Raw genomic sequence first — 22,868 nt, 5'->3', positions numbered from 1 at the left:
AACCCCCCCCCCCCAACACCCCACCCCACCCCTCCTCTCCCAGTTTAAGCAACTATAAACAGAGCAGACCCTTAGTGGCTTTACAGAAATTCAGGAACTTTAGGTTTTTATTTGTGTTGATGAAGAGAACTGTTCATGTTGAGTGAAGAATGTAACGATTTCCAAAGTAATAAAATCAGCGTCCACATGAAGGGGCCGATTCACCCATCCTACCCGTCACGGTCTGATAAAAAACTTGGCAGCAAGTGGTTCCGTGTTCCTTATTGTGATAAAATGGGATTAAAGGTCTAGTGGGCATGTGTGATGTTCTCTACCTGTAGGTCACTGATCTCTCTAGAACAGGGGTGGGCAATGTCAGTCCTGGAGGGCCGCGGTGGCTGCAGGTTTTCATTCCAACCCAACTATCCATCCATTATCCAACCCATTATATCCTAACTACAGGGTCACGGGGGTCTGCTGGAGCCAATCCCAGCCAACATACGGCACAAGGCAAGAAACAAACCCTGGGCAGGGCGCACACACACACACCCACACACCAGTCTGTTGCTCGCCAAACCTCACAGTAAAAGTAAATCTGTGTCTCAGAATGTCTGGGTTGTATCTTCTTTTAACATTCCTATTTGGTTCAGGTGTCATGCTCTGCGAGGAAAGAAAACACGCCAGACAATGTTTTCTCAATGCAGGCAAAAACTACTGACTTTTTTATTGAACGTGCTTAAACTAGTGTATATGCAACTGTTGCGTATTCACTCATCACCCTCATCCCACACTGCAGTGCGTGTGAATTGTGTCTTTATAGAGGCAGAGCACTTCCAGCCACTACACAGGTTTTTGGGATTAATCTTGTGAGGTTGATCCGGAATTGGAAGAGCTTGGAGTAGGTGATGCTGTGAGGTATTTGAGGAATTTGTCCATGTTCACTTTCTTTCTTAATGAAGCGTGCGTCGCAGTATTTACAGGTTGTTATCTGCTTGTAACCGGACTTATGTCCGGTTACTAGGGACAATTTAGGATCGCCAGTGCAGCTAACCGGCATGTCTGTGGACTGTGGGAGGAAACCGGAGTACCCGGAGGTACATGCAAACTCCACGCAGGGAGAACCCGGGAAGCGAACCCAGTTCTCCTTACAGCAAGGCAGCAGCGCTACCCACTGCGCCACCGTGCCACCCTCCAGCCCAACTGCTTCATCAGAAACCAATGCTTGCCAATCTCAGCCCTTATTTAATTTTACAGCTTGTTTGTCTGCCATGTTAGGTTCTTATATCGTAGATTGTTTTTTTGCTTTCCAAGGATGTCATCCAAATAGTCTGAAGCCTAAAATGGATAATTTTCAGTCTGTCTCATTTTTCTCTTGAGTGTTTTATTCAACCAAATAGTGCATGATGAATCCACACGGGTGTAAGTGGAAACACGTTAGATGGAGAACTGCTGGGTCCTCGATCATTTACATCTTACTGCTAATAAGGAGCCATTAAAAAACAGGAAATGCAGCAGTTTAAGACTGAAATAAGCGATTAAGGGTGGAGAACCTTAACAAGTGAGACCACTAAAATGAAGAATCAAAATGTCCCAAGCTTGATCAGAAATAATTGACTTCTCATTAAGAAAATGGGCTGGAACAAAAACCTGCTGTTATTGCGGCTCTCCAGGACCAACACTGCCCACCTTTGCTCTAGATGGATCATAAGCTTATGTTAAAACAAAAAAAAAATTAGATCAGCCATCGCATTAATACTGTTTGAAGATTTCAGTTCTGCACCCAGTTAAAGGGACATTTTTCTCCAATATAATTAGGAATTAAAACGGCAGACATAAGTCCGGTTACATGCAGATAACAACCTGTAAATACTGCGACGCACGCTTCATTAAGAAAGAAAGTGAACATGGACAAATTCCTCAAATACCTCACAGCATCACCTACTCCAAGGTCTTCCAATTCCGGATCAACCTCACAAGATTAATCCCAAAAACCTGTGTAGTGGCTGGAAGTGCTCTGCCTCTATAAAGACACAATTCACACGCACTGCAGTGTGGGATGAGGGTGATGAGTGAATACGCAACAGTTGCATATACACTAGTTTAAGCACGTTCAATAAAAAAGTCAGTAGTTTTTGCCTGCATTGAGAAAACATTGTCTGGCGTGTTTTCTTTCCTCGCAGGGCACGACACCTGAACCAAATAGGAATGTTAAACGAACATACGACCCAGACATACTGAGACACAGATTTACTTTTACAGTGAGGTTTGGCGAGCAACAGACTTTGTGCGTTATCTGCAGTGTGATATTACTAAACGAAAGAATGAAGCTTTCCAAATTATAAAGACATTTAGAAATAAAACAGGAAACTTACAGAAGACGACATAGCAGCGCTAGAAAAACTCCAGAGAAGAACGACTAGGCTGATTCCAGGGCTACAGGGGATGAGTTATGAAGAAAGATTAAAAGAGCTGAGCCTTTAGAGTTTAAGGAAAAGAAGATGAAAAGGAGACCTGACTGAAGTGTTTAAAATGATGAAGGGAATTAGTCCAGTGGATTGAGACGGTGACTTTAAAATGAGCTCATCAAGAACACGGGGACACAGTCGGAAACTTGTTAAGGTTAAATTTCACTCAAACATTAGGAAGTTTTTCCTTACTCAAAGAACAATAGACACTTGTAGTGAGAAGTCAAGCAAAATGACACCTTTTATTGGCTAACTAAAAATATTACAATATGCAAGCTTTCGAGGCAACTCAGGCCCCTTCTTCAGGCAAGATGTAATCAGATCTTTTAATTACATCTCGCCTGAAGAAGGGGCCTGAGTTGTCTCAAAAGCTTGCATATTGTAATCTTTTTAGTTAGCCAATAAAAGGTGTCATTTTGCTTGACTTCTCACTACATTCATATGGCTAACACGGTACAACACCCTAGTACTACACACAGACACATGGAATAAGCATCCAAGTAGCGTGGGTGACAGTAGGACTTCGGGACCGTCAAAACTAAACTTGATGATATTTTGGAGGAGTTAAATGGATGGGAACGCCTGGGAACGCCTCGGAATTCTCCCGGAAGAGCTAGAAGAAGTGGCCGGGGAGAGGGAAGTCTGGGTATCTCTGCTCAAGCTGCTGCCCCCGCGACCCGACTTCGGATAAGCGGAAGAGAATGGATGGATGTATGGATAAATGGATAGGAGTGCTGAGCTTTCTTGGGCTGAATGGCCTGTTCTCCTTGAAATTATCATAATGTTCTAATAAGTCATCTGCCAGCAAACTAAAAGACATTCCTCTCTGCCATCTCTTCAGTTAGTTACCCCTGATTTCGACAAACTTATGAGAATCAGACATGTCCAGGTGACCTATTAAAAAGACGAATGGACATTAAGTTTGACTGAGTATTAAAGTCCCATGTGTCAAGTTATTTTTGGATGAGTGCTGTGCATATTTCATCTATTATGAACACTCTATTCAAATGTTGAATATGCTTTTACTGTTATTTGCTAATTTGTGCCATTCAGTGGAAAATATTAGCTAGTTTAGATTAAAATTACTACTAATGAAGGGTCATCACCAGACAAAAATAGACAAAACTGGATTCCAAGGCCAAAAAGGCAGAGAACCTCTACTTGATAGGTACTTTAACTACGTCTAATAGAAATTACAAATCTATCTATCTATCTATCTATCTATCTATCTATCTATCTATCTATCTATCTATCTATCTATCTATCTATCTATCTATCTATCTATCTATCTATCTATCTATCTATGCCAATCACACTAATATAATATCTATTTATGATATTGTGCCTTTTTATCTATCTATCTATCTAATCCTGACAACTACACTAATATAATATATATGTTATGTAGTGCCTTATCTATCTATCTATCTATCTATCTATCTATCTATCTATCTATCTATCTATCTATCTATCTATCTATCTATCTATCTATCTATCTATCTATCTATCTATCTCAAATAGTGACTTTTATATCCATCTGTCTATCTATAACTTCAAAAATCAGTAGTGGTCTCCCCTATACTTTCTCTTATACTGAGATATGTGGATGGATATTTGAGGAGTAAATTATATTTTCATATTATGTACTTTAAAACCCATTAAAGAAACAAATCAAATTAAATTAATAATACATTGAACAATTATTATAAAAGTAAAGTTAAATAAATGAGACTCTGCAGCTGCCTGAATAAAAGGTAAAGTACCACTTCCGGTTAACAGCAATAGCCCAAAAGTTGACAGAAATCTATGTTTTGTACCTAATACTTTTTTGCAAAATTTGGTTGACCAAAGTGAAAGCGTACTCAGGTTATTGGGTTTACATACACAGACAGACAGACAGACAGATAGACAGACATAACTCCTAAAATGGCATCAAAATCTCAACATCAAATCTTCGGATTATTCCAATGCTTTCCCTCCACTTCGTATATGAGAAAGTAAAACAGCATGACTTCATATAGGATGTTTAAACAGAAGTAATGTGAGGTTGGAAGACTACAGTAGTATGCTAGGAATGGAAATTATGAGGTTAAATGTTTTTATTTACATTTTTCTTTGCAGCCAAATTAAAGTACTGGATGGAGAAGACGAGTACTATAGACTGCTGTCAGTCGTTGAATGCGTCTCTGAGGAAGAGAATCCGCCCAGTCCTTCTCCACCCACTCTCAAAATGGGACCAGTTGTTGCTCAAAGCTAAGTCTGGCTTGGATGTAAGTGGCCGGTGCAAGTTTGTTGAAGTTTCTTTTATTTTCTGTTATTTTTTAAGAGGTGTGAAATATGTACAGATCACTTATTCATTATGGTTATGCTAATTAAAAATATCATCCTTCATCACCAAAACGCATCAGTTTTTCACATTTTTTTTTTTTTAAGTTAGGAGATCCTAATGAGATAATCTGGTAGACAAAATGCAGACCGCCTTCAGTTCAGTTCCTTTCATTGACTCACCATGTGTTCATGAGCCAGCGTTACTCCAGGTGCCTAACTATGGAAATGCAATCACTGAGATAATTGTTCATCTCGCTATACTAATTCTGTGTAGAGCCTCCTTTTCCTCTCAAAACAGCCTCAGTTCTTTGTAGCATGGACTCCTCAAGATGTTTCTGCAGGTTTGTCAGCTGTGCATCAATGCTGTGAATATCCCGTCCTACCACATCCCCATGGTGTCCTTCTGAATTCAGATCCAATGACTGGTGAAGGCCACTGAAGAACACTGAGCTCATCATCATGTTCATGATACCAGTTTAAGGAGTCTTTGCTTTGGGATATGGTGCATCATCATGCTGGAAGTAGCCATTAGAAGATGGTGGGTGCATTGTGGTCATGATGGGATGCACATGGTTAACATCAATATTCAAATAGACAGTGGCCTTCAAGTGATGATTGATTGGTGTGCCATGAAAATATTCCCACCACCATTACACCACCAGTAGCCTGAACTGTTGACACATGGCAGTTTGAAAGCATAGATTAAAATTCTGACCCTGTGTGCCTCAGCAGAAATCGAGATTCTTCAGACCAGGCTATGTTTTTCCAGTCTTCAACAGTCCAGTTTTAGTGAGCCAGTGCCTGCTGTGGCCTCAGTTTTCTGTTCTTGGCTGGCAGGAGTGAAAACAGACGTGTAACCTGTCTGCCTTAGGGTTCAACATGTTGTGTATTCTGAGGTGCTTTCATTTTCCCCACAGTGATGCAGACTGATTATCTCAGATATTGTAGCCTTTCTGTCAGCTTGGACCACTCTGGCCATTCTCCTCTGACCTCTCTCAACAAGAAGAAGCTTCTGTCCAGAGAGCTGCCACTCACTGAATGTTTTTTTGTCTTTCATGTTCTAGAGGCTCTTCTGTGTGAAAATCAGCAGCTACAGAAACCAACAATCATGCCATAGTCAAAATCACTGTGATTACATTAATAAATATAGGAGATGTTTCACACCCAAAATGACTGACTTCCATGTTTAGCTAAGTTCTCTAAATGTGGAAGGTGCAGAAGAAGGAAAATGTCCCAAATTTCATGTCTATATTAAAAAATATATGTATATTAATATTCATACAAATGTGTTGTTATTGATACATTTGATTTACATTTGAACTTGCGCTTTTGGAATTGCAGAAAGACCTTCTAATTTTCTAAAGTGCTCTGTAGTGCATTGGTGTCCCCACAGTGTTAAATCTATAGATAGATAGATAGATAGATAAGGCACTATATAATAGATAGATAGATAGATAGATAAGGCACTATATAATAGATAGATAAGGCACTATGTAATAGATATATAGATAGATAGATAAGGCACTATATGATAGATAGATAGATAGATAAAGGCACTATATAATAGATAGATAGATAGATAAGGCACTATATGATAGATAGATAGATAGATAGATAGATAGATAGATAGATAGATAGATAGATAGATAGATAGATAGATAGATAGATAGATAGATAGATAGATAAGGCACTATATGATAGATAGATAGATAGATAGATAGATAGATAGATAGATAGATAGATAGATAGATAGATAAGGCACTATATGATGGATAGATAGGTAGATAGATAGATAAGGCACTATATGATGGATAGATAGATAGATAGATAGATAGATAGATAGATAGATAGATAGATAGATAGATAGATAGATAGATAGATAGATAGATAGATAGATAGATAGATAGATAGATAGATAAGGCACTATATAATAGATAGATAGATAGAAAAGAAACTATATGATAGACATAGAAGACAAGATATGATTGCTACAGTAGATATGAAATACACTACATAGCAGATCAACAGAAAGTGCACAGCATGATACGGATGGTGGGTCATACCCTCTTAAAATAAAGTTTCCAGACTGGTCATTCAGAACGATGCCATTTTTGGTTCCTGAAAGACCGATCCACCTGAGGTTTCCAGAAAGAACCTGTAAAAGGCTCCATATAGTAAATAACCATGAATAGATGACACAGATTGGTGAAATATCAATGGCTCCTGATTTTAAAAGGACTCGTGCTGCCTACAATAACACAGGCTAAGTTCAGGCTTTCTTCATCTGTTAGAGTGCTGCTAGGTATTTTTTCCATACATTAAAGATTTTAGTTTGTTTTCTACATTTTAGGAAGTTTTTCAAAGCACCAAGTGTCAATTTTATATGCAGGGACCCCTTTCCTGAATGAAATGGTACTTTGTCAAACAATGGTTCCACGAAAAGAACCAGGATTGTTAAGAGTGTACATAAAGGTATAGAAGAAATATACTTTTCAACTGACTCCTTCTTTGCCATTCTTACTGTATTATTATAAAAAAAAAGTAAAACGGCTTTCCAAGGGTCACACGGTGAATCAGAGATGTGAACTGATCTGATAACTTTCGTATTTAAGATTATCCTTCCTTTCTTGAAAATCAGCTCCTCTTTAGTTGGGTTATTTTTCTGTAGTTGATGGATATTTGCCTCCCATCCTGACATTCTTTATAATAAAAGTTCAGCTACAATAGTTTACTTTTTACTCTCCTTTATATTCTCATTGATCCTAACAATCACCATACAGTCGCAAATCTTCTTTCCTGCATTTATTGTTTCATTCTGTATGGTCTGATAGAAACACTTATTCCATGTTCAAAGAATGTTAAAAGCCATCATACATCAGTAACGTAACATTCTTAGTTTGCAGCACCTTGTTTAAAACTTGTGTGATTTCAGCCTGTCATTTGTAGTCCTAAAGTCACGTTGCTATCTCTGCAAGTAATTCAATTTAACGAGTTGGGTCAAAAAAATAAACACATTTAATTTTACAGATGACGGTGAAGAGATTAACGGTTATTTTTTCAAATGTAAACACACAATATGTGTGTTTTTGATCAACTATATCAATATATATATATATATATATATATATATATATATATATATATATATATATATATATATATATATATATATATATATATTACTGTGCAAAAGTTTTAGGCAGGTGTGAAAAAATGCTGTAAACAAAGAATGCTTTCATAAATGGAAGTGTTAATCATTTATTTTCATCAATCAACAAATTGCAGTGAATGAACAAAAGAGAAATCTAAATCAAATCAATATTTGGTGTGACCACCCTTTGCCTTCAAAACAGCATCAACTCTTCTAGGTACACTTGCACACAGTTTTTGAAGGAACTCGGCTGGTAGGTTGTTCCAAACATCTTGGAGAACTAACCACAGATCTTCTGTGGCTGTAGGCTTCCTCACATCCTTCTGTCTCTTCATGTAATCCCAGACACACTCAATGATGTTGAGATCAGGGCTCTGTGGGGGCCATACCATCACTTCCAGGACTTCTTGCTCTTCTTTACGCTGAAGATAGTTCTTAATGACTTTGGCTGTATGTTTGGGGTCGTTGTCCTGCTGCAGAATAAATTTGGGGCCAATCATACGCCTCCCTGGTGGTATTGCATGATGGATAAGTATCTGCCTGTATTTCTCAGCATTGAGAACACCATTAATCCTGACCAAATCTCCAACTCCATTTGCAGAAATGCAGGCCCAACGTTCAAGGAACCTCCACCATGCTTCACTGTTGCTTGCAGACACTCATTATTGTACCGCTCTCCAGCCCTTCGACGAACAAACTGCCTTCTGCTACAGCCAAATATTTCAAATTTTGACTTATCAGTCCAGAGCACCTGCTGCCATTTTTCTGCACCCCAGTTCCCATGTTTTCGTGCATACTTGAGTCACTTGGCCTTGTTTCTACATTGGAGGTATGGCTTTTTGGCTGCAACTCTTCCATGAAGACCACTTCTGGCCAGACTTCTCCGGACAGTAGATGGGTGTACCTAGGTCCCACTGGTTTCTGCCAGTTCTGAGCTGATGGCACTGCTGGACATCTTCCGATTTCGAAGGGTAATAAGCTTGATGTGTCTTTCATCTGCTGCACTAAATTTCCTTGGCCGACCACTGCGTCTACGATCCTCAACGTTGCCCGTTTCTTTGTGCTTCTTCAAAAGAGCTTGAACAGCACATCTTGAAACCCCAGTCTGCTTTGAAATCTTTGTCTGGGAGAGACCTTGCTGATGCAGTAGAACTACCTTGTGTCTTGTTGCTGTGCTCAGTCTTGCCATGACATGAAACTGTCTTCCACAACCTCACCTTGGTAGCAGAGTTTGGCTGTTCCTCACCCAGTTTGAAGCCTCCTACACAGCTGTTTCTGTTTCAGTTAATGACTGTGTTTCAACCTACGTGTGACATTGATGATCATTAGCACCTGTTTGGTAGAACTGGTTGATCAGACACCTGACTAGAATCCTACAAAATCCCTGACTTTGTGCAAGTGGACCTATAAGAATTGATGCTGGTTTGAAGGCAAAAGGTAGGAACACCAAATATTGATTTGATTTAGATTTTTCTTTTGTTCGCTCACATTGCATTTTGTAAATTGATAGCAAAAACAATCATTATTTATATTTCTGTAAGCATTCTTTGTCTACAGCATTTTTTTCACACCTGCCTAAAACTTTTGCACAGTACTGTATATATATATATATATATATATATATATATATATATATATATAGTGACCACAAGGGGACACACTGAGCCCCAAACCCAAGACACAGCAATATACCACACGTTTTTAGAATAAAATAGGAGATTTATTCTTAAAGCACCTTCCAACAATCACCTTTCCAAGTATAGCCACAATTACAATACAATTACACAATTTTTCCCTCCTTCCATCCTCTGTTGAGTGTTGCCTTCTGCCTCCCAACCCTGGCTCAGATGAAGGTTAGGCAGTGGACTCCTTTTAAGTTATTCCCAGGAATGCTTCCGATGTCGCACCAAGTCTTTGAGGAAGCACTTTGGAGCCATAGAATAAATAGGAAGGTTCTCCCCTGACAGTGCCTTCTATCGATGCCCAGGGATCCTGATAGTGCTGCACTTCAGCACTCTAAGTCCCAAGCACCCCTGCAGGTGTCCCGAATGGGTTACCATAGGAGAACCACTGCCACCTAGCAAGTGTGGGATGGAACAACTCCCAATGCTCTGCTTTTATCAGTCCGTTAAACCATTCCGGCCAAGTATACATTTATTTCCTCATCCCGCTGGCAAATTCACTTGCATTGTCTCATTGGCCTCCTGTCTGGGTAATGAACTATCCTCTGATTCAGCTGGGATGCCCGTTCTCCCACTACTATATATATATATATGTATATATCTCTATATATATATATAAAATCCAACTCAAGGTTATTGTAGTTAATTAAAACTGAAACTATTATTAAAAAAACATTTTCGGAATCTGAAATAAAATAATTAACTAAACCAAAATGAAAAACTAAAACTAAACTAAACTGTTAAAGTAGCTGGAAAGACTAATTGAAATAAAATAATAATTTACTAAAAATAATTTTAGTTTTCATTTTTGAATGAACACTCTTGCTATTAGTTTTTAACCTTTATAACTTTTAACTCTAAAACTGAAAGTCATCCACCACGAGCCGCCAGCACATATTCATCCAGTAAACATCGGCTGGTGATGGAGGGCGGCTGTTCACACAGCATTTGCAGTGACGGAGTAAGCTGAATACGCACATGGAATAGAAAGCGATGTACGTGCCTCCTTTCTTTGCACTTGTTGTATATGAAGATGTAATTCAAATGCCTGAAATTGGAATGTGCCGGTCAACAAAAACTTTACCGTATGGACACAAAAATCACGAGTGAGTAACGTTTTAGTTTATTTCTCAAGTGCCTACTTTTTGTTTGCAGCAATTCACCTGCCACTTCACACACAAAGTATACGAAGTATAGAGAAAGTATAGTAATCATGAAAAAAATTCGACCTAGAGATTTTGATGAATCTTGACATTTTAGACTTCCCGAGTCCGAAAATACCATCCATCCATCCATTTTCCACCTTACTGAATCCGAACACAGGGTCACGGGGGTCAGCTGGAGCCAATCTCAGCCAACACAGGACACAAGGCAGGAACCAATCCCGGGCAGGGTGCCAACACACTGCAGGTCCGAAAATACCAATTTTTGGAATTATATCTGTGTATGTAAACACAATAACTCAAAAACGTAACTAGATAGATGGATGGAATTTGGCATGTGGCAGTTACACCAAAATTGTAGATCTGTATTAACTTTTGGGTCAAATCCATCAACTGGAAGTGATACTTTACCTGAACACATACTTGATTTTTTTTTTATTCATGCAGCTGCAGTGTCCGATTTATTCAACTTTACTTTTATAATAAATGCTCAATATATTATTAATTTGATTTGATTTGTTGTTGATGGTTCTTTAATGTACATAATATAATCATTGTCTTACAGTTTATTCCTGAAAGATCCATCCCCATACAGTATCTGAGTATACGAGAAAGTCTACGGGAGACCACTCCCGATTTTTGAAAATAAAACAGCACTGATCAAGAGACTGACAAGGTCATCATATAAGATCAGCATATTATTGATTGCAGCACTGATTTATTTGTGCGAATCCGAGACAGAGGTTGCGGGCTGAGGGGATGAGGAGGTGGGACATCAGGAGTAGGGAGCTGGGCTGGGCCCGCCTCACTCACGTGCCAGCCTGCGTTTGAATCAGTCTATCACTTGCCACGTGGTGGAATGTACCTTGCTTCTGCTTAGCTAGCAATACCTGTTTGTTCAGGAGAATTATCGTCTAGAGACTGTTAAACAGTGACATTTGACGTTTTTGAGAGACAGATCAGAGCTACGTGTGTTTTAGAGGGTACTTGCACATTGCAAGAGATATCACAGCCACTTGCTCTTCTCCCCACACAAGGGACGCTCTCCTCTCAGAGCTGAACACAATCAGATACAGTGGCAATGTTTGACATTTCAGCATACCTACCTTCCACTTGGCCAGAGATACCTTGCCAAGTTTTTATATTTCTGGCAAAGAGATCACAGCTACATTCTTGCCCCTGATAGCAAAACCAAAAATATTGTATATCAAGTGGTGGCTCTGAGGTTAGGGATCTGCACTGGCAATCGGAAAGTTGCCGGTTCGAATCCTGTAAATGCCAATAGGGACTCTGCTCTGTTGGGCCCTTCAGCAAGGCCCTTAACCTGCAATTGCTAAGCACTTTTAGTAGTGAGAAAAGCGCTATATAAATGCAAAGAATTATTATTATTATATGAAAGCTATCAATATAAATTCTTCTCAATACAAGTTACATTTTTAAAATTTTCTTTTAACCAATTTAAAGTTTGTCCTGTTTCACTACTACACAGGTGGAGCCACAGGGAACAGCTAGTAATTACTGAAACTAAAACAGAAACTAATAGATATAAAAATAAAATAGAAATGTCTTTGTGAAATAAAAACTAGTTTAAAACTAAAAATACAAGATGAAGGAAAACTAAAACTAAACTGAATTTCCAAGTAAGGTCAGAAAAAATATAGAAATAAAAACTAATATACTGTAGAAAGGCAAAACTATAATGACCTTGGCCCATTGTTATTCAAGTCAAGTGGTTTTATTGTCATACCATCCATACACCGTATTGCAGCATACAGTGGCATGAAATTTCAGGACAAGTGCAAGACAGATAAAGAACTATACCATGATACATGATCGATAGATAAATAAATAATAGCTAATGAATAGATAGCACTAAATTGAATTAGACAGAAATATATAAATGATAACAGCAACAGTAGTAACAAATCTAACAAATGTACTGCATATAAATAAATGACTAGTGGGAGATCTGAGGGCAGGGGGTAAGCACCAAGTTCAGAGTCCGGACCACCAAAGGATAGAAGTTGTTGCAGAACTGGTTCGGCTGCTACAGTACCTTCCGCCAGACAGAAGTGGGACAAAGAGACCATGGGAAGGGTAGGATGGTCCTTCAAAATATTGTAGGCTTGAAATGCTTCCTAAAGATGTATTTAAAGGAGGACAGAGGGGTCCCATTAATCTTTTCTGCTGTGTGCACTACATATTACTGTCTGTTTCATGTCTGCCTCTCTTCCTTACGCAGCACCCTTCATATAAACGTGTGCATCTAAAATAAACTACTATGCACTTTTTCACTTTGTTAAAATAGGAATCCTTAATGTTAATAACTGGGATGATTGTTGTCATTGGTGTTGCCTGACACACAACCATGGTCAAATGTGAAATTAATTTATTCTGTACAACTTTATAAAATAATCATTAAGCCTCTGCACATTTTTAATTAAAAGAGTCTTTTTAAGTAGGTTTGTCCATCTTTGCTCAATAATATAAGAAAATGCCCATAGGGGTGAACGCTTTTTTATGGCTGCCAATTTCCATCCCCTCCTGTTTTGTGTTTCTTTTATCTTGGATTAGCGAAACGATATGTGAGATATGTTAGACAATACACATTGAGATACTTACCTAAGGGGGCCATCACAAGCCCTCACCAAGGCCTTTCCTAAGAAGTAGGGAATATGGTGACACCAAAAGATTTTATGTTCAAAGCTAAACCTCACAATTGTTGAAACTTTTTTTTTCTTTCTTTTGTGTTTGTAATGTTTATCTTCCTTATTTTAGCCACCTACAGTATACACAAGCAGGTTGTTTAAAGGAGATTAGGGATTTATTTCGTAAAGAGTTTATCTTGTTTCAGTAAACTCTGCCTCTGTCCATCTCTCGTATTTTCTGTGATGTGTACTTTAGCAGAGTCATTTATGCAGAAAGAAAATCCCCATGCCGTTAAGAAGCATTTTGCAGGCTTCTTAAAATAAACTCAGTGGGCCACAACTCGATGCTGCATCACGTTTAAAATGCGGACTACAGAGAGCTAACGGTTAGTAAGCAGAGGTGGAACATTTTCCTATATTCCACTTTTGGAGGTTCCTGATCGAGACCCCGTGAAAGTGGAAATCTATTCAACATGACAGGTGTTGAGGAGCAACAACAGCAATTCCATGTTCTAAATCACTTAAAATGAATGCTTTGGTAGTTAAAGGATCCCATAAAACGGTTGCGCAGCTAAGACAAGTCAACATTAGCGTGAAAAGCCCTGGGCAGGCATGGTGGCATAGTGGTTAGGGTTACTGTCTCACAGGTTCAACATCCTGAGTTTCAATTCAAGGCTAGGGCCTGTATTTATCAGGCGTCTCATAATTACTCTGAAGAACTGAACTAAGAGACACATTATGATAAAATCCAACTTTCTCCCTCAACAGATTCAGGAGTATCAGATACCAGTCTTAAGTAGTAGAGTGTTGTACCGTGTTAGCCATAGATTGATACAGGAGAAAGTAGGGTGAGATAACACCTTTTATTGGCTAACTAAATAGATTAGAAATGCAAGCTTTTGAGGCAGCCAAGGCCCCTTCATCAGACAAGGTGTAACAAAGAAACTGGAAAATACTCGGAGCGTATATTGGGACAGCAAAGTGATTTTGTTTTCTTTCATCTTAACAACCTTTTTGTTCAAATGTTAGCACAATTAATAAACCTTAGATGAATTAACCCTGAAAGAAGAGAACAATGAACTAATAAAATGTAGAGATAAGATAACCATCACTAGAGAAAGTCCTGTAAGGTTTTTTTGAAGTGCATTGTCTGTAAGATAAGCCTCTGATGTAGTCAGCTGGTCAGTCAGTCTGTTAGTCCACATATCTGGTCGTAAAACTCTTGTCTCTATTCAGACCATTTTGTAGAGTATTTAAGCATAACTTTGTATTCCCATTCTCTCCACTCCTGTTGGGTCTTGAAATTACCCATAAGCACAGTGACCCTCAGCTCCTTTATGCTGTGGCCATTAATGTTAAAGTGTGCTGCCACCAGAAGATCAACACTGTTCTGATTAATATGAAATCTATGTGAGTTCATTCTCTGGCGCAGTGTCTGACCAGTTTCCCCTACATACAGTCCAGTGTTGAGTCACCTTATGCACATGACTAGGTAGACCAGGGGTAGGCAACGTCGGTCCTGGAGTGCCACAGTATGTGCAGGTTTTTGTTCCAACCCAGTTCCTTAACGAGAACTCAATTATTGCTGATGAAGCACATATTGCTTAAGTGACATTTTAATGCTTCATTTTAGTGGTCTCGCTTGTTAAGGTTCTCCAACCTTAATTGCTTATTTCAATCTTAAACTGAGGCATTCAGTGTTTTAATTGCTCCTTATTAGCAATAAGATGTAAAAGACAAAGCAGCCAGCAGTTCTCCAGCTAGCTTTTTTTCCAATTACATCTGTGTGTGTTCATCATGCAAGGTTTGATTTAATAAAACACTTAATAGAAAAATGTGACAGACTGAAAATGATCCGTTTTAGGCTTCAAATCATTTGGATGATATCCTTGGAAAGGAAAAAAATCTACGATATAAAAGCCTTACATTGCACAGACTAACAAGCCATAAAATTAAATAAGGTCTGAGATTGGCAATAATTGGTTTCTAATTAAGCAATTGGGTTGAATGAAAACCTGTAGCCACTGCGGCTCACCAGGACCGACATTGCCTACCCCTGTTTTACATCTTATTGCTAATAAGGAGCAATTAAAACACTGAATGCAGCAGTTTAAGATTGAAATAAGCAATTAAGGTTGGAGAACCTTAACAAGCGAGACCACTAAAATGAAGCATTAAAATGTCACTTAAGCAATATGTGCTTCATCAGCAATAATTGAGTTCTTGTTAAGGAACTGGGTTGGAACAAAAACCTGCACATACTGTGGCACTCCAGGACCGACGTTGCCTACCCCTGAGGTAGACCACATTAGCAGATTTGCATGTGAACGAACCCTTTATTTTATGCTCCTGCTGGCAATATGGTATAACTACCTGATCTGTCGTGTAGATATGTGCACAGGTGCCACACCTGTTCTGTAGGCAGGGAGATGTGCCACTTGCTGCTGAGCCACACAGAGTGTAGGACAATCAGTTGCTTGAGGTTTGGTGGTTATCTGTAAGCAAGGAGGGGAGGTTCTAGGAATATATCCTTCAGTTTGTTTTACCATGAGTTGAAGCTCTTTCATAATTTTGTGTTTTTTGGGCATAATTTTGAGTTAAAGGCCAGGGAGTAAAAGTGTGTTTTTAAATAAGATTTGTAGTACTAGGATGTTGTACCGTGTTAGCCATTATGAATGTAGAAAAAAGTCAAGCAAAATGACACCTTTTATTGGCTAACTAAAAAGATTACAATATGCAAGCTTTCGAGGCAACTCAGGCCCCTTCTTCAGGTGAGATGTAATCAAAAATAAATAAGATTTAAAAACAGCAGGTGAAGGAGCCTGCCTAACGTGCAATGGCAAATCGTTTCAAAGTTTTGGAGCTGCAACTGAAAAAGCCCGATCACCTCTAAGTTTCTGTCTTAGGAACATGTAAAAGCATCTGGTCTGCTGGCCTGAGAGAACGAGACGGTACATAAGGATGCAGCAGTTCTGACAGATAAAATGGCACACAACCATTAAAGGATTTAAAAACAAATACAAGGATCTTAAATTGGATTTGAAAACGAACTGGAAGCCAGTGAAAGGAAGCCAAAATTGGGGTAATGTGTGCTCATGCTTGCTTGTACCAGTTAAAAATCAAGCAGCAGCATTTTGCACAAGCTGTAGGTGAACAATGGAGGCCTGACTAACTCTAAAAAGAAGAGCATTGCAGTAGTCTAGACAAGAGTATGTATTTTAAACAATGGACAATCCCGGCGCTGTTCCTGCCTTGCACCCTATGCATGCTGGGATGGGCTCCAACTTCCCCACCACCCTGCTCAGGTTTAGAAAATGGATGGATGGACGATCCACAACTGTGCTTTCAGATGAATCACCTTCCCACTGTTATAGCAACAAGAAATGCCTCATGAAATAGCAGTTAACAATGCAACTGACCACAGCGTTCGCTGTTTCGGAAGTCTCATTCACTCTTTCAGTGTTCTGATTGTCTTGCACTCTGCCATACCTCTGTCTGTTATCCCCCCCTTAACTTCTTTGATGCTCTATTTATGTAATACCCCAGAGGTCTCTCCGCCTGCCTTCTTGGAGCCTTCTGGGCTTGTTAAGTGTAACTCGAGCGTTCCAGGGGGTTGTGACATTTCGCTGTCAATCACCCACCTTGCCCCGCTTATCTTCAGAGTAATATGCTGGCTACTACAACGCAGTTTCTACCCATGAGCACCTGTGTGTTGACACTGAGATGTATGGCTTCCAATTTACATATGTCTGTCATTCCACACTTGGGGTGATGATCTTTATATGTGCCGATTTGCATGAATGCAGCTTGCCTTAACATTACGTGGAGTGGTGAGGAAATGTATGAATCTGCGTATTCCCTCACGCGTTGTAAGTTTGATGCAAAATTCTAGTAATGTGACATACCCAAATCATTGCTATTACAAACATGCATTTTACACATAACGTTACCAATACTTCAATTTTGTCTGAGAGTACATTGCTTTTCCATGTGTATGGAACGATCACATAATGTGCAAGAATTTCTATGAATTTGATTCCATCTCCTTCAGACAGATATCTTTTTGTGAGTTCATTGTTGTCCAGCATGTCCAAAACCTTTTCTGGGATGCGTGTGCCGATCTCTGCCTGAACACCATCTTCTGGCAGCGCCAAGTGATTTAGGACAGTTCACAAGATCTTGGAATTGAAGTTAGTAGTAGGTTCCTACATGAGCAAAACTGATAAAATGCTGTTACTCCTACTCTTAAGAGCAGGGCCAAGCTAATGTCACTTAGATTTTTGAGCAAGTTAGGACTGTTTTCCTCCTCTAAGATGCTCAATAAATACAGGCACCATGGGTTGTGTGGGGTTTTCATTTTCTCCCAGTGTCTATGTAGGCTTTTCTTCAATACTCTGGTTTTGCTCCCAAATCACAAAGAAATTCATGACAGGTCAAATAAAAACTTTAAAGCAGGAGAGTCTAAACTGTATGTGTGAGTGGGTTGTATGATAAATTGGTGTCCCATTCAGGACTGGCTCTTTGCTTACAACTCATGTTTGCCAACATAGACCCTGCAACACTGAAATAAGTGTGTTTGAGAATGTCATAAAGGAGTCTATTTATAATAAAGATTGATGTACTATAGTTTGAAAAGTCAAATCACATCTTTCACAGAGATTATAGAGGAACTTGGTTAGCATATAGATTTGTCGCATATGGTCAAGCTCATAGGACTTGATATCACAATCTTAATATTCTGCACTTTCTTGATGTCTTGAATGGGTATAGGGTAACTGCTTCATTGGTGTCATCAGGTGGGCACTCTGCTTTATCTGTGTTTCATTGATAGGCCCACGACACCTCCATAGTGCTCAACAGCTGCCACCTGGCATCCCAGGTGAGCTCCCCTCTATTTTTACTCCTTGTTTGTCATTTTGCTGGGATCCTTTTCTCTTCAGCCAAATCCAGGTTTTTGAAAGAGACTTGACTGCCTTTCAGAAAGTCTGCCCTCATACTCCCATCCTCTTCAGAAGTCCGATTGTTGATGTGGCTACAAACCCTCTACACCACAGGTGTCGAACTCCGGGCCTGGAGGGCCGCAGTGGCTGCAGGTTTTCATTCTAACCCTTTTCCTAATCAGTGGTCAGTTTTCACTGCTAATTACAGTAATCCCTCGCTATATTGCGCTTCGACTTTCGCGGCTTCACTCTATCGCGGATTTTATATGTAAGCATATCTAAATATATAACGTGGAATTTTCGCTGATTCGCGGGTTTTCTGCAGACAATGGGTCTTTTTACTTCTGGTACATGCTTCATCAGTTGGTTTGCCCAGTTGATTTCATACAAGGGACGCTATTGGCAGATGGCTGGGAAGCTACCTAATCAGCGCACACAGTTAAGTTCCTGTGTGCTGATTGGCTCAGCGACGGAGTGCTGCATTAACCAGGAAGTCTCATCTCACTCATTCAGCATTAACATGCTCCTGCTACTGCTTCAGGCGCCGTGTCCAAGCGCCAACAGAAGATGTAAATGATTGCAGAAAAGGTAAAAGTTTTGGATATGTTGAAGGAAGGGAACAGGGACACCGCTGCAGGACACCATTACGGCATCAATGAGTCCACGATCTTTTTATTTAAAAAGGAGGAAAAGCATATAAGATCTACGGCCGCAGTGTCCTTTAACCAGGGCGCAAAACGAGTTGCAAGTGGACGTGATAAGGCAGTAGTCTGGATGGAATCTGCTTTAGGGATTTGGATTGAAGAGTGCTGGAAGAAGAACAACGGCGGTGCTAAACAGTCGCCTGCAGAGGATCCTTTAGAAAAGCTGTAACCCCATCCTTTGTTGTGCAGTAAAATTAAAATCTTCGTTATCGGACAAGTTGTCGTATCATTGTTGGTGAGTAACCATAATTAATTATCTACGTACAGTACTTATTACATGTACATAGTTTAGTGTCACTGTACACACATTTTACTGTATACAATTTGTCTTGCATTGTACATATTTATTGCTGGTGGCCTGTCTGTCGTAATGGCTGTAACATATGTGATATCGGAGACGCTCGATATCTTTAAAATAATATTTAGGTTTTACTGTATATAAACTGTGTTAACATACATAATTTCAACGAATCTTACCTAATATCTAAGAGAATACAAAGGGTTTATGCTGTATAATTGTGCGGGAAATGTTTATAATAGTGTGGGAGAGTTTATAAGGGCTTAAAATATATAAAAAGAACCATATGAACATATGGTTTCTACTTCGCGGATTTTCACCTTTTGCGGGGGGTTCTGGAACGCAACCCCCGCGATGGAGGAGGGATTACTGTAACTCCTTTTCCCTTCCTTTTAATAGCCCAGTTTTTAACGATTCCGCCCTCTGAATTGATTCGTTTCTTCATTAAATGGCAGCCAAACAGAAATGAGACGTGAAACAAGCCAACATATGACCAGCTAAACTGGAACATCAAACTCCAACCAGTTTCTTAATGAGAAGCCAATTCTTGCTGTTAATTAAACCAGTTACTTAATTCCATAGCTTGCTGCTGCTCTCAATCTGCTACGGCAGACATTTCCCAAAGTGTTGATTTTCTGTTTTTGATTATTGACCTGAGAGATCAACCTTACCAAGACCCTCACCTTTCTTTATGTTCAGATAATGTGGTTAGCTGGTCACCTGTTCTCATTTTGTGTCTCATTATTGTTTGGCTGCTAATTAAGGAAATAGAAAGACCTAAGGGGTCGAGTTAATAAAATCTAAGGAAAAAGAAGTTAATTAGCAGGAAAAACAGGTCACTAATTAAGAAGGTGGTAAGAATGAAAACCTGCAGTCATTGCGGCCCTCCAGGACTGGAGTTTGACACCCCTGCTCTACACCCTACCTCTACCAGGCGCACCTGGGTACACTGGCCATGTTGTTCTGCCTCAGCTGCTATGTCTGCATACCTAAGAATTTTGCGTTCATGGAACCGTTAACTCCACGATGAGCAAGGATTTCTGCAAAGTTGACCACTAGATCAGGTCCAGCCTAAGACGAGATGTAATAATTTCTGCTGAAAAAATTAGCTTCTGATTTAGATCAACATGCATCTGTCTTCTGGACAGTTCCATTGGAGGTTGTCCTGCTCTTACGAATGGGATGGTGTTTGCGAATTCAGTTATCAGGGGAAGGAGAGCATTGGTGGTAGATCTCTTTTCTTCCAGAGTAACTGCCAGTTGTTGTAGAACCTGATTATGCCTCCAGGTGTAGTGACCTTGGGACAGCCCTATTTTGCAGCCAGTGAGGATGTGCTTTAGCATTGCTGGGTTTTGGCAGTGAGAACATGATGGATCTTCTCCAACCCATTGACGTAGGTTCATGGGTATGGGAAGAACATCATAGGTGGTTCTGATGATGAAGCTAATTCAGCTTCCTTCCATTTCCCACAGATCCTTCCAGGTGAGTTTAAGATGTTCAAGATTTTCTCAGCTAGTCCACTGACCTGTTTGGACTGTGAGACTGCCCTTGCATGTCTCTCTTTCTCTGCTTGCTGCCGAACCACAGAAAACACCAGCTGTCTGAAATTTAATTTAAGTAAATATAAAGTATTATACATGGGAAGTTGTAATGTTGGATTTGAATACACAATGGAATGTCTCTAAATTGAAACTACACTTTATGAGAAGGATTTAGGAGCCATAGTGGACTCATAATTATCTACATCCAGACAATGGACAGAAGCCATTAAGAAGGCTAACAGAATGTTGAATTAAATAGCAGTCTGTGTACAAAGAAGGTTTTTCTCAAGCTTTATAACACACTGGTGAGGCCTCATCTGGAGTACTGTGTACAGTGTTGGTCTCTAAGCTACAAAAAAGATAAAGCAGTGCTAGAAAAAGCCAAGAGAAGAGCAACTGGGTTGATTCCAGGGCTGCAGGGGGATGAATAATGAGAAGATATTAAAGTAGATGAATCTTTTCAGATGAAGCAAATGTAGACTAAGAGGTGACATGATTGAAGTGTCTAAAATTACAAAAGAGATTAGTCTCGGCTGAACCCAAGGTTGGTGTCGGGACAGGCCCTGAGACCCTGAATCGGATTATGTCAGTTTGACAATGTTATGTTATTTAAGCAGCCATGAAGACAACCATAAAAGGGAATGTCATCTCAAAGTAGCACATTCCCAAACCTGCTTCATCCAGTGTAGGGCTGAATGGTACCAGTGCCAGTACTTGTAGCACCGGGCACAAGGCAGAAACTACCATAGGAACCATTCATGCCTACACCATGCCTTACCACTGCACCACCACTGTAAACGTTGTATATAAAACTAATTTGGAGAGATGTTAATAAACTAATAGTGGGACACCTTTTGTCTTGTAAGTGAGACGCATCCACTCCCTGCCTTACAGACAGCCAGGAATCCTGCTGACTATGCCACTTGTGCCATGTAGGGGGCGCACAGCTCCCTAAACCTGACTCCGACAGACGCAGGACACAAGTTCAGCCGCACACATTTTATTTTTTTTTGTGGGAAACACTTTCACTTGTTTCCCACCTGCTCAACACAGTTCAAAAGCACAATAAACAGCAAGCGCTTAGCCTTTTCTTCTTTTTTTTGTCCTTCTCTCTCTCAGTCCACCTCCACACCTTCTGGCAAGCTTCCTGAATGAAGTGAGGCGGCCCCTTTTATAGAGCACTTGGAAGTTCTCCAGGTGTCCCATAGTCTTCCTTTTGGCAGCACTTTGGGTGTGGCAGAAGTACTGTAATAAAGGGCTCCACATTTCCTACAGCACCCCCTGGCAGCACCAACAGGGATGTACCAAACTTCAACTCCTATGAAGCCCTGTGGGAATCCATGATGCCGCAGCAACCCAGGGGGGCTGAACTCTAGCGTTCCAGGTGTGATAATGCCTTGAGCACAATGTCTTCCCTATTCCTTCCATTATAGAGGTGTCCCAGCAAGGTGAGGGTCCCAGCTATCTGCCACACACCCTTGTAGTTTTATGACTGAAAAAAACAAGTTTCTTGGTGTCAAAGAAAATGCATGATTTATTGTATGCAAAGTGACATTTAACTCCTTCTTCTTAATAAATACTGTCATTAAAAACAGAATCAGTAGCCAGGTTTCCATCCAAGGAGTTTTTGCGAAAAAATATTTAGCGCTTCAAATTTTTTTACCGATATAGCTGATGGAAATGCTAATTATCGATAAAATGTTGTACATGTCGACATAATATTTTTCCGTTTAACTTTAGCGCATAAATTCCATATCGATACTTCAGATGTCGCAAAAACTACATTGGAAACACTTTTTTTCGGAAAAAAAGGCTTTAACGCAAATAAATGTGTGTAAAGGACAGCCGGGTCCCATGCCCGGCAGGGACGCCTCTCCTACATCTTTGCTCTGTGCTACAGTCCACATGCACGTCTGAGCCACGTTGACTGTTCATTTTCCTAACATTGTCACTGCTTCACATGTATTTC

General features: G+C 39.8%; 1 protein-coding gene across 1 annotated transcript in view; it reads left to right on the top strand.

Annotated features, from left to right (window-relative positions):
• The window catches only part of myo3b (myosin IIIB), a 619,900-nt gene extending 615,059 nt beyond the window's left edge, over positions 1-4,841 (top strand). Inside the window, 1 exon segment of the mRNA XM_051930711.1 lies at positions 4,566-4,841. Coding sequence (XP_051786671.1) covers positions 4,566-4,701 — 136 coding nt within the window. The 3' untranslated portion in view covers positions 4,702-4,841.
• Positions 4,842-22,868: the final 18,027 nt, after the last annotated feature.

Source organism: Erpetoichthys calabaricus, chromosome 8 (assembly GCF_900747795.2).
Source record: "Erpetoichthys calabaricus chromosome 8, fErpCal1.3, whole genome shotgun sequence".
NCBI lineage: Eukaryota > Metazoa > Chordata > Cladistia > Polypteriformes > Polypteridae > Erpetoichthys > Erpetoichthys calabaricus.
Note: the sequence above shows the minus strand (reverse complement) of the source record. Positions and strands in the feature narration are given on the sequence as shown.